The sequence below is a fragment of the Pleurodeles waltl genome, chromosome 3_1, assembly GCF_031143425.1.
Source record: "Pleurodeles waltl isolate 20211129_DDA chromosome 3_1, aPleWal1.hap1.20221129, whole genome shotgun sequence".
In the NCBI taxonomy this organism is placed as follows: Eukaryota; Metazoa; Chordata; class Amphibia; order Caudata; family Salamandridae; genus Pleurodeles; species Pleurodeles waltl.
The window spans coordinates 1,640,637,155-1,640,654,070 of record NC_090440.1 but is presented as its reverse complement, the minus strand read 5'-3'; the positions used below and the strand labels follow the sequence as shown (position 1 = coordinate 1,640,654,070).

The following is a 16,916-nucleotide window of genomic DNA, read 5'->3' as shown; positions in this document are numbered from 1 at the left end:
AAATAAGTACCACTGAAACTGAAAATAGAATCAGTAACTTGGAAGACAAAGAAACCTCTCATACCAAGGAACTCACTCCGATTATGTCCTCAACACACAATCTTCAAAAAGCAGTATCAGATTTGGAAGACTGAAACAGGAACAGTAATGTGGTATCCCTGTAGGATCGGAAGGAAAAACTACAATGCCTGTATATGTTTTCTGGAAGCTTACCGAAAATGACTTGTCTCTCTTTCAAAAAAGAATCTGAATTGGAAAGAGCTCATACGATTCCGGCTAATCTTCCGACACAAGGGAGATCACCAAGACCAAAAATATGTAAACCTCTTGGATATCAACATGCAGATTTATTTATCCAACCTGTGAAGAAAAACAATCGCATCCTCTGGGAGGTGAGAGAAAATATTTGTTCATAAAACTATTCTAAAGGTACTGTAGGTCTGAGAAAGAAACTGGAATAGGGTTCAGGAAGTCCAGATGGACAATGGGCTGTTACTATAGACGTTTATTCCTCTCTCAATATATTATATGCAACACCCACTTGTCCTTGGGTATTTCTCCCACGGCACTCACAACAGAGATAAAGCCTTTTCCTCCTCAGACACAGAAGCATACTGCAAAGGAAACATACCTTGAAGGAGCTGGTTCCTCCTAGCTGGCTGCACCTTACACATTACCATGGCATGGCATGTGAGCTTTGGAAACAGGATGATTGGTACTGCTGTTCCAAGATTATTATTACTGTTGGTAATTACAGAGCCTCAAATCTTTAGTTTTTTATTATTATTTGGCAAACCACTTTCTGATGATGTGCAGTTGAAATGCTCTAGGTTGCTGCAATCCACTCGTTGCTTTTTCAGCATGTCGCAATTTAGAGACTGAAAAACCCTGCTAAAAAAAATTTGACCTGGACTTAAAACTTTGATTGTCACCTTTCCATTTTTCTTAAATCAGCCGCTGCTTAACTTGTATCCTCTTCATGCCTCCTCTGTCTGAGTACATCCTTTTCTAAATTGTGTGCATGTTTGCCTTGATCTATGTTTTCGTATTTCTGCAAATGCCCACATCTCATCTCAAAGATCACAACCTGTCCTTTGAAAGTCATACCTGGCAACCCAGAAATACCCAACCTCCTCTAACTCAACTACTAATCCCACCTACCAGCTACATGAGCTATCCCCCACTACTGATCACACCTAATGTGTTACTTATGTAACCTACCACGAAGGCACTAGAGTTAATTCCATGGACTGGTATATTTGAAAGCAAAACAGTAATTCCAACTGTAATTATTCAATTAATCACTGAACTTGATATATATATATATATATATATATTAAAAAAACACAGTCGACCGAAATGGAGTTGCTGCACTACTTCTCTTGGACCTCTCAGCTGCCTTTGATGCAGTTGAGCATGACACCCTAATTCAAAGACTCCACGAAGCCGGCATACAAGGGATTGCTCTCGACTGGATTACTTCCTATCTTCAAAAAAGATCGAATATCATCCACTTGCCCCCCTTCTCGTCCGAACCCTACCTCACAAAAGCAGGGGTCCCCCAAGGGTCAATCATCTCACCATTGCTTTTCAACATCTACATGATATCTTTACCAAAACTGATCAATGATTTCCATCTCACATGCTACAACTATGCAGATGACACACAAATACTACTTAAATTAGAATGCCCCAAAAACATTGAAAACTCACAAATCTTCAGTTGCCTCAGAGCCGTTGATCAGTGGATGACCTGGAGCCATCTCAAACTAAATACCTCCAAAACAAAAATACTCATATGTGGTGACTGGAAAAGTTATGACCCTCTGTGCGTCTGGCCTGACGATCTCAGACCACCTCCTCCATTATCCAAGGAAGTTAAAAACCTAGGAATCACCATGGATTCCAAGTTAACTATGAATGCTCAAGTGGACAAATTAGCACGAACAAGCTTCATCACCTTGAAGACTTTACGACGCATCTTCCACACCTCGGATTTCCACACAAGGTGCAAGCTACTATCTTGCTTGTACTATCCAAACTGGATTATGCCAATGGCCTGTACCATGGATCATCTCTATCTGTTATGAAAAAACTACAACGTATCCAGAATTCCGCAGCCAGGCTACTATTACATGTAAAACCGCAAGCCCACATCTCCCCTGCCTTGAAAGCACTACACTGGTTACCCGTTGCCAGAAGGTGTACTTAAAAGCTGCTTTGTATCACCCACAAAGCTATACATGGAACAGGACCGCTTTTTATCAGAAACAAAATAACCAAATACATCCAACAAAGAAACCTCCGCTCAAGATTGGCACCCCACCTTAGAACACCACCATACGAGAAAAAGACTATAGGTGGTACATCCTTCTCCGTTCAAGCAGCCAAACTATGGAATTCATTACCCCCAACTATAAGAGCCACAGATAACTTTCTTGTCTTCAGAAAACTACTCAAGAGTTGTCTCTTTCCTTCATAACCACCATATTCAAACATCTATGAACTGCATATGCCTATGTTGATAAATATTTTTTTCAGATTATGTGTAAATTTCTAGTTATGTATAGTTTCTTCAGAAAATATGTATTGTTACTATGTCAGAACAATAAAATACACACACACTCTTTAAACCTGTCTGACTAAGTATATTTTACCCATGGTTCTAATTATGTATTGTATGTGCATATGTATGTGTGTGTGTGTGTGTGTGTGTGTGTATATATATATATATATATATGTTTATATGTTGTTTCTGTGCTTGGCATGTTCGTGGGTCATTGCATGGCTCCTGGGTGGGTTGTTATACTAGATATCTATGAATTACTGCTCTCATCTGATCACACTTATCTACCCATCATCATGTCATGTCTCTATCAAACTATCCTCCATTCTCACTCTGACTCATCCAAAATCCTTTCTACTACTTTCATCTCCTAAATGACTCTGCCTAAGCTCTTCCCTCCGCTTCCACATCTAACTCACCAAACCTCACTCTACTACTGTGACCTCCCACACAACCCTACTAAATGCTCCCGCATTTATCTCACCCTGCTACTATGCTCTCCCTAACCCTTCCACATACTCTTCCCTCCTCCATCCCCCTTTACTCATCCCAAGCCTTTGGGTTGAGTAAATTAAGGATATACTCCCAATTAACACTTCTGGATTTCTCTCCTCCTCCAGCCCGCCATTACTCCAATCTAACTAACAAACTCTCATATCCGTGGCTCAAATTAACTCATAATAATACTAAAACTGTACTCATAATTTCCCGATACTAATCCATCACTAATTCTTGTTGGTTTCCAGAGTAGCGTGCTACTCACCGAAAAGCGCTTCGACGCCTCGTCAGGGGTAGTAAGCGCCATATAAATACGATTACAATACAATATATATATATATATATGTGTGTGTTTTGTTGTATATATATATATATAAATATATATATATATATATATTGCAGTTTAACATTCAAAGGTTGGAGTGTAAAATACTAAAGAAATATTTAGGACCTTCTAAGATATCTGAAAGATTATTGTATTAAAATACGATTTACGATGATGCAGAAAAAAGACAAATTATCAACCAAGTTATGAACAGCATAATCTAAACGCAATATAGAATTCACATTACATAATGGCACCAGGTCTAAAAATTGCTTACGTTTCGGAATAAAATATGATAAAAGATTGTGGTAGATACCAGTCTATATATTAACGTAACTGAAAACATTTAGGACATTGTTAGTATCCAGTGACCTAGTTATGCAATAAAAATGGTTTCAGCTTGAGAAACTTAATAATCACAGAAAAAAGGACGCAGTTTTTATTAATTGGGGAACTTTGTACTTTTCAACTGAATCTTATGAATTGTTGTTGTGGGTTTGTCGGAAGCTTCATATTTAAGACAAAAACAACGGGTACACCGCAAAGTCCATAGATTGTGTGAAAACCTATTCAAATAAAAGATAATTAATAAAACCTTGCAGCGTTGTTTAAATGAGTAGGCCCTTTTCCACAAAAACAAATACAAACGAGGCAATTATGTAATAAAGATACATTCGACAAAAAATCGCAGCTGACCTTGAACAATCCACGCCTGTCCCATTCATTACAATAATCACTTTGTGAGTTATTTTAGTATAATTGAACAAATTATTCAAAGAAGAAATGTCCTTTCAAAATAAAGGTTTTTTTCTGCAATCGTGTCTTTTCTGCAGCAAAACCTACTGCGGATTGCTCAAATTAGTTTGCACGTTTGTCACCAACGTTAACCATGCGTCACCCTCAAACTAGGCGCTGAAATGAAGAGCCAGACAGTTGCGCACGGTAACAAAGGGCAGCGTTTATTCAGACAACAGGTACAGATCCTCGTGCACTGCCAACTGTAATCCTCCCGCGCGGGACCACCTGCGGGCTTCACCAGACCCGGCGCTCATTCACTCGTTGGCCTGCTGCTGATACCCCGGGCCGTCACGCCAATTAATGTCAATTCTAATTTGAACACCTGTCCACAGCAAATTACGCCGAGACCACCAACTCTTCCCAGTAAGGCAATTATGACGAGGTTTTCGCTGCGCCTATGATAGCCTTCGAATCATGCAGCAATCACACCCAGTACCACGTGTTTGTGGAACTGTTACAAATGGGGCTTGTGAGGATAAAAGCGACCCAGTGCTGTTTCGTAATACAAAACCCCTAAAAGTTCTGATCTACAAACACACACACACTGCAGTAACCATTTAAAATAGATACTCAAACTTCTCATGTTATACGCATACGGTTGATAGTTGTGGAAATAAAATTACACTGAAACTTTGACAGGGATAATTTTAACCAGAGCACAGAACTGATTTAACAGATTGCACAATTACAAAGAAACTAACTTAGTTTAATTTGCAGGGGTGCCGAAGATGAAAATGGGAAATGATAAACCCGGAGAACACAGTAGAGTGGAACAAAATGCATCCACGAAGCACTGGCATCAGCAGGGAACAATACCAAGAAAGCAACCAACATATCAGGGAAGGCTAGCAAAAAAAGTCTTAACACCTGCTTTACCGCAGCCCTGAAACAAAGAAACAAGCTAAGCCTCTACATGAAGCGAAGTAGCTCGAACCTTAAAATCCGGTTAGTCTACAGAGCATGGAAATTACACAACCCAAAACAAAAAGATAAGAGTGTCTCTATCGATTGTCCACCTGCAAATCTAACGATTCCAGAAAAATCCGGGCATAAGGTAAACTCGACTGACTCCACACGCACAAGAAACCTAAGAGAAAGCACACCAGTAACTGCATGGGAAGAGCCTATCTCATCTTTTTGTCATCAGTAAGGGTGAAAAGGTATAGATACGCAAAAGCTCTAGGAAACAGGTGACGGCTTCGGTGCTTCGATGCACTAGACGAGCCGGCGCCACCAGAATCAGGAACACTAGCGCTGATAGGGTTCCAGGCCCAAACGGCCTACCTGCAAAATCTTCAAACTAGATGTTTCTGACTGGTCATAATGGCGCAATACGTGAAGAGATGCCTGTTATACTTCAGATCCCATTCATTTATTTATGTGTTTCGCATGCTTACCCACCAGTGTGAGAAGGGTGAGATCGTACTGCCCGTTCACTACACAGAAGACCTAATGCACAGTTAACTCAGTCCCCTCTGGTCTCACCTAAAGAAGTGTCTGGTGTTATTCCCATGCTCTGGAGCAATGCTTCAGCTTCTCGTCTCTTTTTGTCAAGGTCAGACTCTTCTTGAACAGCAGGTGCTGGTTCTTTTTGTTGGTCAGTCTACAATAAAGAAAACACAATACTGAATGTAGTTTTAAAAAGAAGAGTTTGGGGGGGGGGGGGTGCAGTAAACTATAAAAAAAACAATTCCTCAACACATATATAATCATCGCTTCTAAACATGGCTTATTACAAACACCAGGAACAACACAATCGTAATAACCCACGCAATCAAATGCATAGTTCTCAAATCGAACATCTTTCTATGAGAGAGCATGCAACGGACTGGCCTATAGGGCAATGTCTGAAGGGCTGGTCCAGTCGGTCAGTGTGTGGGTCAGATTTATGGCTGTTTGTGGGCCTGTTTCTTTCATGCCCGATGGGCTGATTTTTTTTAGGTCAAGCACACAAGCACTTTTCGACCTGTTGTAATTATCCTGTGGGCTTCTAACCACGCCAGTCACTTTCACTCATTGGTGGGCTTGCCTTTCAAAAATCCCTTGATGTAATTGGTAAATGCTTTAAGTTTGTCCCACCTTTGGGTGGTTTTGTTACCAAACTGCAGACTGGGACCCTGTGGCATGGATTATTGCACGATTGCCGATATAATTCAACAAGAGCAAACTATTTTTTTCTTTTGTCTCTCCCCTTCATGCCCCATGGTGGCCATGGCGCTCACAGCGCAGAACAGCAGGGCGAACTCCATCTGCGGTATTGAAGAACTGATCACATTGTTCACACTATTACCTAATCAGTCATTTCTTTTGGTTCTCCACTTCAAGCCCCATTGCTTTCACAAAAAACACTTGTAATCGATAAATGCTTTACGTAAAAAAACACAGAAATCCTCAACCCGATACTACCATATTCACTGCACTTGGGAGACTCACCCCATAATGCTTTGCAAGCATTCTTTTTTCAAAACATTTTTACCCATAACTCAGCCTGTGATGGTTCTAGGACAATGGGACTGTCGTAGTTTGGACTCTTGCTCTGAGCAAGACTGCTGGTTTAAGGATGGCAGTACTTTTGTTTGTAGGCGACTGCGTCTTTCCTACAACAAGTCGCAACTGTCATCCCAACCTTACCGGCTCACTAGCAGCACCTCACCAGAAACACAATAGTAAAAGGTGATTTATGGCAGCAGTTTACGCATGAACTAAAAAATAGGATATCTCAGGGATTGTCGTTGTTAAACGGAAATTACAATTTTCTCACAGATATATTATGTTTCATACAAACACAGGCAATGACACAGATGCAGTAAAGTTATAATAGCTTTTTATTTAACATAACTGCAATCTGCGATAAGTTGCATGGACTGCAATGATTAGGATAATAAAGATAGCAAGTAACAGTATTGTGAAGAAGAGAGTCATTGTTATGAAGACCCCCACCCTTTTGCAATACATGGAAGAGATATATAAGATGGAATATGCCCTATTACCCTAATGTGAATAGGCCTAACCTCCTACCTAAAAGAGAGCTGGGTTTGCTAAACCTAATCTGCCAAAACCGTGTCCATGAGAGGAGCCCCCAACCCTCGTTACCTTGGAATGAGGTCTCTATCTCAGACTCCGTAGGGACACGAAGACTGGGTCAGCGTCAAGATGACTGCAGCATCGGTATCAGCAATGGTGGCGATGCCCTCTGGTCGGAATCCCTCTGATTATCTGTCTAAAGTGTGATGTATTTATACAGATCTACAAGGTCCTCTGATGTAAGTGTATTCCTAAACAATAGATAACAGGCATGCTTGGGACGGCAATTAATATAAACAATCCCTCGAAAGTATAGAGAGGGAAAATCCCTAAGTTTGAACACCTACTGTTTGTTTGTCTTTGGTGCTTGATCTTGACCCCTTGGCGCGGTGAAACTGATAATGTAACTCATAACAAGTGGCCTAACTATAAACAAGGCAGCCATCTTAGAAGAAATAAATAATTAAATGGGCTAAGACAGAGCAAGCTAAGTAGGTTAAAAGTCACTAGGTGAGGGGGGGGGGGGGGGCACGAGTCTACAAGCCAGAGGCTAAGCTAACTCCTGCTATCCCATTAAAACGAACTAGGATTCACTACACCCTCTCCATTGCCGTAACAGGTATGATGAAGGTACAGGAACCCAAATGCTAAAAAAAAATGCTCCTCAACTAAAAGCTAAATGCTAAAATAAGCCAAAAAAGCATTCGCATGTGTTAAAAAATATGTTAAAACAAATCTCTTTAAAAATACATACGGAGATGTTAATGTCAACTATGACAAGTACAGCGTGCAACAGCAAATGTCAATTTAATTGCATAATTTGGAATCGGGAAATGGCAAGTCAATTAATCAAATTATGTGTTATACGCGTGACCTTGAAGAATGTCATCGAAGTCACCAGTCAAGGATCTAAAAAATGAGTCAACATCGTCCGAAGTTAAGTCTAGTGCTGGGCAGCCAAACGGATCCACAGAGCAGAAGTGAGCCGTATTTCCTGGTGTATCGTTACTCGTTGCGGTTTCCTCATCCATGGTAGATCTCACAACGGAAGTCTCATAGGTGGCCTCGCAGAGCAACCTCAGTTTCAAGGGGCATGACTGTGTATGAACCCTCATCGGGGACATCAGCAGTTCGTGGTCCACAGAGATGTCGGTGCAACAGCAAGACAGACCATAGGCAGATGTTCAAAGAGACACCATATGCAGCGGAAGACTGGTTGTAAACCCCTGAGAACCCCTGAGAAGTGGCCGAAATGACAACAACCAGTCAAGCTCCAGTTCCACCAGCAAAGGTGCACCGAAGATCCGAACCTTGCGCTCACGGCACAGTGGAGTTGGCGGGAGCGGCTCCATTGCTCTGTGTTGCTGGAAAGAAACAACCACTGCGAATCAGAAGAAATAGCAGTAGTAGTCCGCCAATTAAAGCCAAAATAATTGGAAAGCCACCAAACACACTTGAAAAGAGCGAATGGATGGCTGACGGGATGACTCTGAAGACAGTCTGGAAGATGGACACGAAACCAGACCCGACAGCCTTAAAGAAATTAACAATCCCAGTGGTGCTTGAAGCATTGAATATTCTGGATACCAGCTCTCCAAAGTGTTTGGGGAAATTGGTATTTAAAAGGGATTGTATCTCGGCTGATGATCTCGCAATCTGGAGAGCATACGTCTCTTTTGCGGATGTCAAGGCGACCTGTTTCTGAAACAATAGCGCCTTTAGCCGACTCAGCTTGTCATAGTTCACATTAATAGTATCTATGTGGGGCCACATTTCAGATACCTTTATCTCTCGTGTGGGGGGAAACAAAACATGTCCACAACACGTAACGACCTTCGTGACCGAGATTGCGTAGGCAATTCCAGGTTGTCGTTCAGTACCACACAACTTCCATTGGAAAGTACAAGGGGACGGGAGTACCCTTTAGAAAACAGGCCAAATTCGCGACCCCCGCATTGCAAAGACCGTGAAGAGACACCTGTTTGCATATCATGGAATGACGAACAGCAGTCTCACATTCGCTTCCGCTATGAAAGACCTCTCTTTCACCGTTCAGACATCTATAATCAAAGGGCAACTCCCACTCTTCCTTAATAAAGCTATCTCTTAGCTGCTCATATCGTCCCACTGCAAGATGTCTCAGGCAGCTCGAGAAACAAAAGGTCGAAATCGGTAAATTAATAATGCTGTGTAGGAGCCGGATAGTTGAAGGACTCTCTGCTACCGTGACACTTGTCTAATTTCTCTACTTGAAGCAGGGTGAAAGTAGCCTCCCTTTTAGCCATTGTCTCTTGTTCCATGGAAAAATTAAAAGCAGTGAAGAATTCACTCCCATTAATATACCTCCATGGAATGTGGCCACTTTTCAGTGTCTGCAATGTCCAACCCAGCTGCATGATGGAACGTACCTGTGTTTGCCCATAATATAACCGGGACAAGTCAGTCTGAGTAATATCAATAGCAGACAACACTATATTCAATAGTGAATAAATCCTGTTGGACAGCGGGTTCATGCCACTGTCGACAACAGCTAAGGTTTTTTCCAAATTGTCCTTATCTAGTTGCCTTAAACGCGCAGCAGCCTCAATCTGGGAAAGTTTCCAAATTTCATTGTACATAGCATATAAAAACCGGTTCGAGCGCTGTTTTCTAGGACCTAGCAGAAAATCCTGTAAGTCTATACTGTTGGAAAGAGTGTTCAGGTGTTTCTTAACCGCTGTTAACGTGTTTGTTTGCACCCATTGCTGGCACAATTTACCCACACTGTATGTTGTAACTATACCTGTATGCTGCCCTGATATAAAGCGAGGGTCAGGCCTATTTATTGAAAAAACCCCTGAAGAGTTCAAGAAACGCCTTTGACACTCATTAGTATCGGTGGGCCATACCAACCACCCGCCGGGACTGGAAAGTGAAGAATTGTAGGTACCAGCCTTAACCATTGCATCTAGCCTGTCCTCTGTGACATTAAAGAAGTGTTGCCAATCTTTAAATTTTGCCGGAGTAGGGGTACTGGGCGTATTTAGATCTTTAATTTTTGCTAACCCCAGACAGGATGTCTGCTCAATAGTATCATTTAAGAAAATCATTTGCACAGCAATCAGGCATGCTCGAAACAAAGCTTCCCTACCCAGTATCTGCCAATCTTGTGTTCCCCATACACTTTTTAAGTCAATAGTGCTCTTCCAATATTCGTAACCCTCAATCGAGAGCCGGGAAACAAAAGGATCTGAATAAATCAGTTTTGTATCTGTCAGCAAACTTTTCCTAATTTGTGCCGGATGTATTTTAAAAATAATACGACTCTGCTTTTTTTGGATCATGCCCAGAAAAGTATGTAAATTTATCGCTATAATACTTTGGACTCCCCACCTGTGGTGTCGAACAGTGTTCCTGCTGTGTGTAGTTCAAGAGAGGCCTATATCTAGTGGCACGGTGTAGGTAGTGATGTCCCCAATTGTTATAGCAGAACATTTCCCCATAATTCATTGTATAATCATATACATCATCACTTTCAAAAGTGGAATCAACTGTTTGGACATCCCAATCATCAGAGACAACATTAGGTGTAATAACATCAGACATAGAGATTTTGAACACGTATGGTATTTGAAAAATCTCTGTATGCCCTTATATATCGAATGGAACTTTGTCCCACACAATCCCATCAGTATTTGGTATTGCTGTAATATTTACAGGGGACAAATCTCTTCGGACCTTATGTGAAGAATGATGTGGTGTTAAAATTTCATCAACAGGCTCCACTGAGGAGCGATCAGGAATATAGTGACCATTTAAAAGCAAAAAGAAAACAGTCACAAAACCAATCCATAAAAATAATGCAATAAATGTCAAAGAGAACCAAAGATAGTTCCATTGGTAGATCAAATGGTTCTTTTTAAGCCATCGATACAGCTTACTACTTTTTGAAATGTTTTCCATCACTGTAGACAATGAATCCGAAGAAAAATCATCAATGTCAACGAAATAGCCAGAGGTAGTCTCTGCAAACACAGGAGCCGGTATATTCTGATCCACCGCACGTGGAGGCTCTTGATAGACAACGTCATTAGTCGTGGAAGTGTTCGTGTAAAATACAGCCAAATCTTGAAGCGGGGTGGTCACTGAAGATGTGACTGGAATCAACAAAAGTTCATTTTCCGCCCTCCCCATGGTCGAGGAAGAGTCTGGAACAGCAGTCGACATAGTTGCATAATCAGTAGTAGTGATGTTCATCCTACTATGTAGATGGATGTCCTGTTGGGTAGTGAGAGGGGATCGGGAACCACCCAAGGGACCTCCTGGTCTACTGTGAAGGATCGGCCACATGGTGTAATTTGATGTAATCAATGGAGATGAATCTGTTCGATTTAGAACCAGACAGCTGTGGTAAGATGACAGTCCTGGTGCCTTTTATTCCCAAGACTGGTACAGGTGCTCTGTATGATGGACCAAACTCCTTTTTCACAGCGATCTTCTCACGAACCAGAGCCCCAATGTTAGGAATCCAGCCGGTCGAAGTTTTCGCCAATTCCCTTATTCCTAAGGTGGCAGCACTTGCAGATGATTTATCATCACAAAATTGTTGAAGCTCCTGTAAAACAGTGAGACGTTCTTTTATGTCAAATGGTGTTTCTGCTGCCACCGTAACAGGGGCATCGAGATCTGGGACATACATAGGTATCCCAAAGAGAACCTCATATGGAGAGCGTCTCCCCAAGGACCGTCTTGGCAGATTATTCAGTGCTCTCTGGACCCCATATAGGTGGTGTAACCAACTGCGGCCTGAACCTAATACTCGAGCTGTTAAGGACTGCTTTAGATCACGATTCCGCCTCTCCATGACCGAATTTCCCTCGGGATGGTATGGTGAGGAGTAATGGAGTTCAACACCCATCGTCCCCATGGTGTCCCTGAATGCCTTAGAGGCAAATGCAGGGCCCTAGTCCGAATGGAATGCTGCAACCGCATGTGTACCGATAAAGATCAGCAAATCTTTTATAACAGTCCGGGCGTCAGCCGCCCGCTGTGGCCATACCCACAGTAATCTAGAACAGGAATCCACAGCCACTAAAATGTATTTGTATGCACCATCAGGCTGTAAGGGACCACAATGGTCTAGGTACACACACTGAAGTGGCTTGTCTGACACTAAGAGGGATGTCTGCAGAGGGCGTTTGATATTAGAGCCCTTAATCTGCTGGCAAATGTCACAGCAAAGGACATACTGCTTAGCTCGTCAGCATAGACCAGGCCACCAATATCGTTGCTGTAGAATTGTTATTGTGGCCTGTATACCAGCATGTGCAGAAGCGACACCCTCATGTGCGGCTGTAATCAGCTCTAATCTCTGGTCTTCATTGGGGATCACTCGATCTCCAACCCCAGGAATCGTTGTGTAAGCAACATTCTGTGCACTGATATGGTAAGTATAGTTTGTGGGGTATCCTTTCGGAAGGGTCTTGCCTGCAGCCGAAGCTTTAACGGCAATCAGTATTGCATTATCCAATCTTGACCGAGAACGAGTCACTGCAGCCACAGAAGCCGTAGCTACTGATGCTTTGGCCGCTTCATCAGCCAACGTATTACCGGCAACGTGTATTCCTACACGTTGGTGTCCTAATGTATGAACTACATGGACATATGGTAGCTTATCCTTTAGATCAGCCACCCTTCCCCACAATATTTTGTGTTTAATGGTGTTCCCTTTAGAATCCCTAAACCCGTTCAGCTTCCTATGATTTAGATATTCATTGTATGACTGGACGCAGTAATATGAATCATAGACTATCAAAGTCTGGCTTCCTGTCTAAGTATGTTCGAGCGCTAGAATAAGAGCTTTAAGCTCAGCCAACTGGGCTGTGCAGTCCCCTAAGGTCTGCGTGTAGGTATTGTGAGGGTGGAAAACTCCATCTTCCATCACTCCGCACACAGCAGCACAAGCTGCCGAGTATTGATGTTTAGTACCTACAGCCGGTTGTGCTGATCCGTCAGTATAAATGATAGTATTATAACTGTCTAGTGGCAAGATATTTAGAGGAGCAGGGTACTCCTGTTCATACTGGAGAAATTCTTGTGTCTGAAGTCTTGGATCGAATACATAATCGACATCAGTGGCAGTCAGAGACGTTGCCCATTGAATCCAGCGTGGATGTAATGCCTTAGCGTTCGGAACGCTCGCTTTAGTGACAGCCTCTAAGGCCGGCACCGGGGAGACAACAATAATGCGTTTCCCCTGGGCAAGTGGCCTCTCTTTTATGACGGCCATCTGAATTGCTGTCAGAATCTTTTCTGTAGGTGCAAAATGTTGTTCAGCATTTGAATATAAATGTGATTTATATGCTATCGGCACTGTGTCATCCTCATTAAAGGTGACATAAGTAAATCCAAGGGCACCAGCAATTATTCTGATGACCAAATTTGTTTTATTGTCACATGTGTGTAAGTGTTTAGCTTCCAGCATGTCCCGTTGCATGTCCCCAAGGATGTGTGTGTGTTCAATCGTCCATCGTCTGCTAGAAAAATTGGGCTGAATTAAGTCATAAAGTGGCTTGATGCGTTCTGAATAATCCATTATTCCCCGTTGCAAAGCCAGATCATTCATATAGAATAGTGGTTGATTGTAGACACATAAATAGTCATACACGCACATATGCTATACAAAACTCACACAGCACAGCACAGCACTGATAAACAATATAGGGGTGCAGACCTAACAGGAATAATATGACGAGACTCCTTGTCCCAACCAACATGATTGCGGTATAGTGCAGGTGCCTGCGCTAAAGCCCATTCAGCAGCATAGGCTTCTTTAATTGCTTCCGGAACAAGATCGGAGAAAGAAGGCAAAATGACATCTTCCCCATGCGGGAGCTTGCGGACGTGTTCATGTGGCCAGTCTCTTTTCGGCCAATAGGATATCACTAGTAAGTTCATCCCAAAATATTACACTAATAGTGCGTTTCACATCTTCCTCTATCTGAATTGTTAAATCATAAACCCTATCGGGGGAAGAACGCAGTCATCCGCTGTCTCAACCACGATGTAATCGCTAGTTGCTGTCGCATCCAGATGATCTTTCAGACTCTGGCGACATATCGTGACCTCTGCCGCGCTGTCCAACAGAGTCACTGCCCACCTCTTGTTCCTTAACAGTGTTCTCAATACTACTGGCATTTTTAACTGTCAGTGCTGCCACCTTCTTCTTTTTAAACTGTGGCTTTTGCTGAGGAGTCTTTTCTTCTTTTTTTTATGGTAGGCTGTGGTGAGTCTTTCTTTTCTTTCACGTATTCCAGACGTCTATCTTGACGGCCCCCTCTCTCGCTACGTCTATCCGGTGCGTCCTGAAAGGAACGAGAGGGACATGAATCAGTATATCTGTCTGGAGTTCTAATGTGCTCCGTATTTCTGAGATTATACCTCCTTTCGGAGTTCTCCGGGTTTGGAGAATCAGCTCTCTTATTTCTTCTTTTTTTGAAATCTTTTTGTTTGTCCCAGCGCTTCCTAGAGCCCTCTTGTGCCTGCTTCGTACCCTCCTTATGGGTGGTACTTTGTAACTCCAATTGCTTAGGTTTGGCTCCCAAACTATCCCGTCCTATACTAGTATAGGTATCGGAAATTATTTTTGGTAGCTGTCTCTCCTGTTCCTGGTTTGGAGTTTCTCTGAGACGCTGGCAAATTGCCAGTGCTACCGCTTCCCCTTTAATATCACTCAGTATGATAGAGGATACGGCGTCAAAGTTACGCATTAACTTCATCCCCAGATCCAGGGCTGGTGCAGCCCCATGCTCATTCTGTATTTGTTTTAACACTTCCGGTAAATTGGCAAGTGTCGGGGTACCATGTGTGGTAGTATAAACAGCAGCGAAGACCGTACCCCATGTGGCACAGTCATCCACAGAGGGAACCATCCCAAACGGCAAGCACATCGTGAGCAATCTGTTTTTCCTGTGGTCCCGTATGGGGGAAACACAGCTTCCAGCTGATTAGTTTTCTGGGCTATCCAGAACGGTATTTTTTCCCGTTCCGTGGGCACTTTACCCATGATAGTATGTACTGTTTGTGGATTAATCCCAGTAGTCAATTTATAACCACCAGCTACTGGCGGTGCTGGATGCGCTGGTGTTGTGTTCTATGTGCGGAACACAAACTGAACCAATCGTCTGTATAATGCCACTAATTCATTATATAAAACTAGTAAATCTGCTATCGGCATATTCTGTATGCCTGGGTGAGGTGTATATGTGGCGAACATAACCATCCCAAACGGCAAGCACATCGTGAGCAATCTATGTTTTTCCTGTGGTCCCGTATGAGGGAAACACAGCTTCCAGCTGATTAGTTTTCTGGGCTATCCAGAACGGTATTTTTTCCCGTTCCGTGGGCACTTTACCCATGATAGTATGTACTGTTTGTGGATTAATCCCAGTAGTCAATTTATAACCACCAGCTACTGGCGGTGCTGGACGCGCTGGTGTTGTGTTCAATGTTCGCATCACGAACTGAACCAATCGTCTGTATAATGCCACTAATTCATTATATAAAATTCGTAAATCTGCTATCGGCATATTCTGTATGCCTGGGTGAGGTGTATATGTGGCGAACATAGGCCAGGTAGGTCCCTCATTACTTAAGGGACCTAACCTCACTCTTCGTAGTACATGTGGTAGGGCGCCTTCAAACCAGTTCTGATGCTCTTGATATGCGAGCGATATTTCATGATACTGGTATGCTTCGTACCGTACAGGTACGTTCGCAACTTCATATGTGTGAAATGTGTGCGTTCTTTGGTCAACCTCAGGAAAGGTGACCCAACAGTAAAACGTTTCTGTTTGGTATGTTTCAGTTGCTTCTATTATCATAGTAACATCCCCGCCCTCGTCTGTAAGGCCATGCGCTAATAAATGTTGTGTAAGTGCATGTCTAGCATTTGCAGGAATGTCTATGGTATTACTACAGCTTAATTAGGTGTTACCTGTTCAGCTGAGGAGGAATCTCCCAAAGACCACGGTACTTAGGGTACCTGTTGTCTGTGAGACAGTGATAGTCAGCGTATCCGTAAATTAGTTCCTAAACACCATTGTTGGTGGTGCCATGTCGTAGTTTGGACTCTTTCTCTGAGCAAGACTGCTGGTTTAAGGATGGCAGTACTTTTGTTTGTAGGCGACTGCGTCTTTCCTACAACAAGTCGCAACTGTCATCCCAACCTTACCGGCTCACTAGCAGCACCTCACCAGAAACACAATAGTAAAAGGTGATTTATGGCAGCAGTTTACGCATGAACTCAAAAATAAGATATCTCAGGGATTGTCGTGGTTAAACGGAAATTACCCTTTTCTCACAGATATATTCTGTCTCATACAAACACAGGCAATGGCACAGATGCAGTAAAGTTAGAATAGCTTTTTATTTAACATAACTGCAATTTGCGATAAGTTGCATGGACTGCAATGATTAGGATAATGAATATAGCAAGTAACAGTATTGTGAAGAAGAGAGTCATTGTTATGAAGACCCCCACCATTTAGCAATACATGGAAGAGATATATAAGATGGAATATGCCCAATTACCCTAATGTGGATAGGCCTAACCTCCTACCTAAAGGAGAGCTGGGTTTGCTAAACCTAATCTGCCAAAACCGTGTCCATGAGAGGAGCCCCCAACCCTCGTTACCTTGGAATGAGGTCTCTATCTCAGACTCCGTA

General features: G+C 42.6%; 1 protein-coding gene across 4 annotated transcripts in view; it reads right to left on the bottom strand.

The window, feature by feature from the left end:
* The window catches only part of DYNC1I2 (dynein cytoplasmic 1 intermediate chain 2), a 384,780-nt gene that overhangs the window by 261,208 nt on the left and 106,656 nt on the right, over nucleotides 1-16,916 (bottom strand). For all 4 annotated transcript variants that reach the window (XM_069225329.1, XM_069225327.1, XM_069225328.1 and 1 more), the window contains exon 3: nucleotides 5,673-5,790. In XM_069225329.1, coding sequence (XP_069081430.1) covers nucleotides 5,673-5,790 — 118 coding nt within the window. The remainder of the gene's footprint in view (nucleotides 1-5,672; nucleotides 5,791-16,916) is intronic.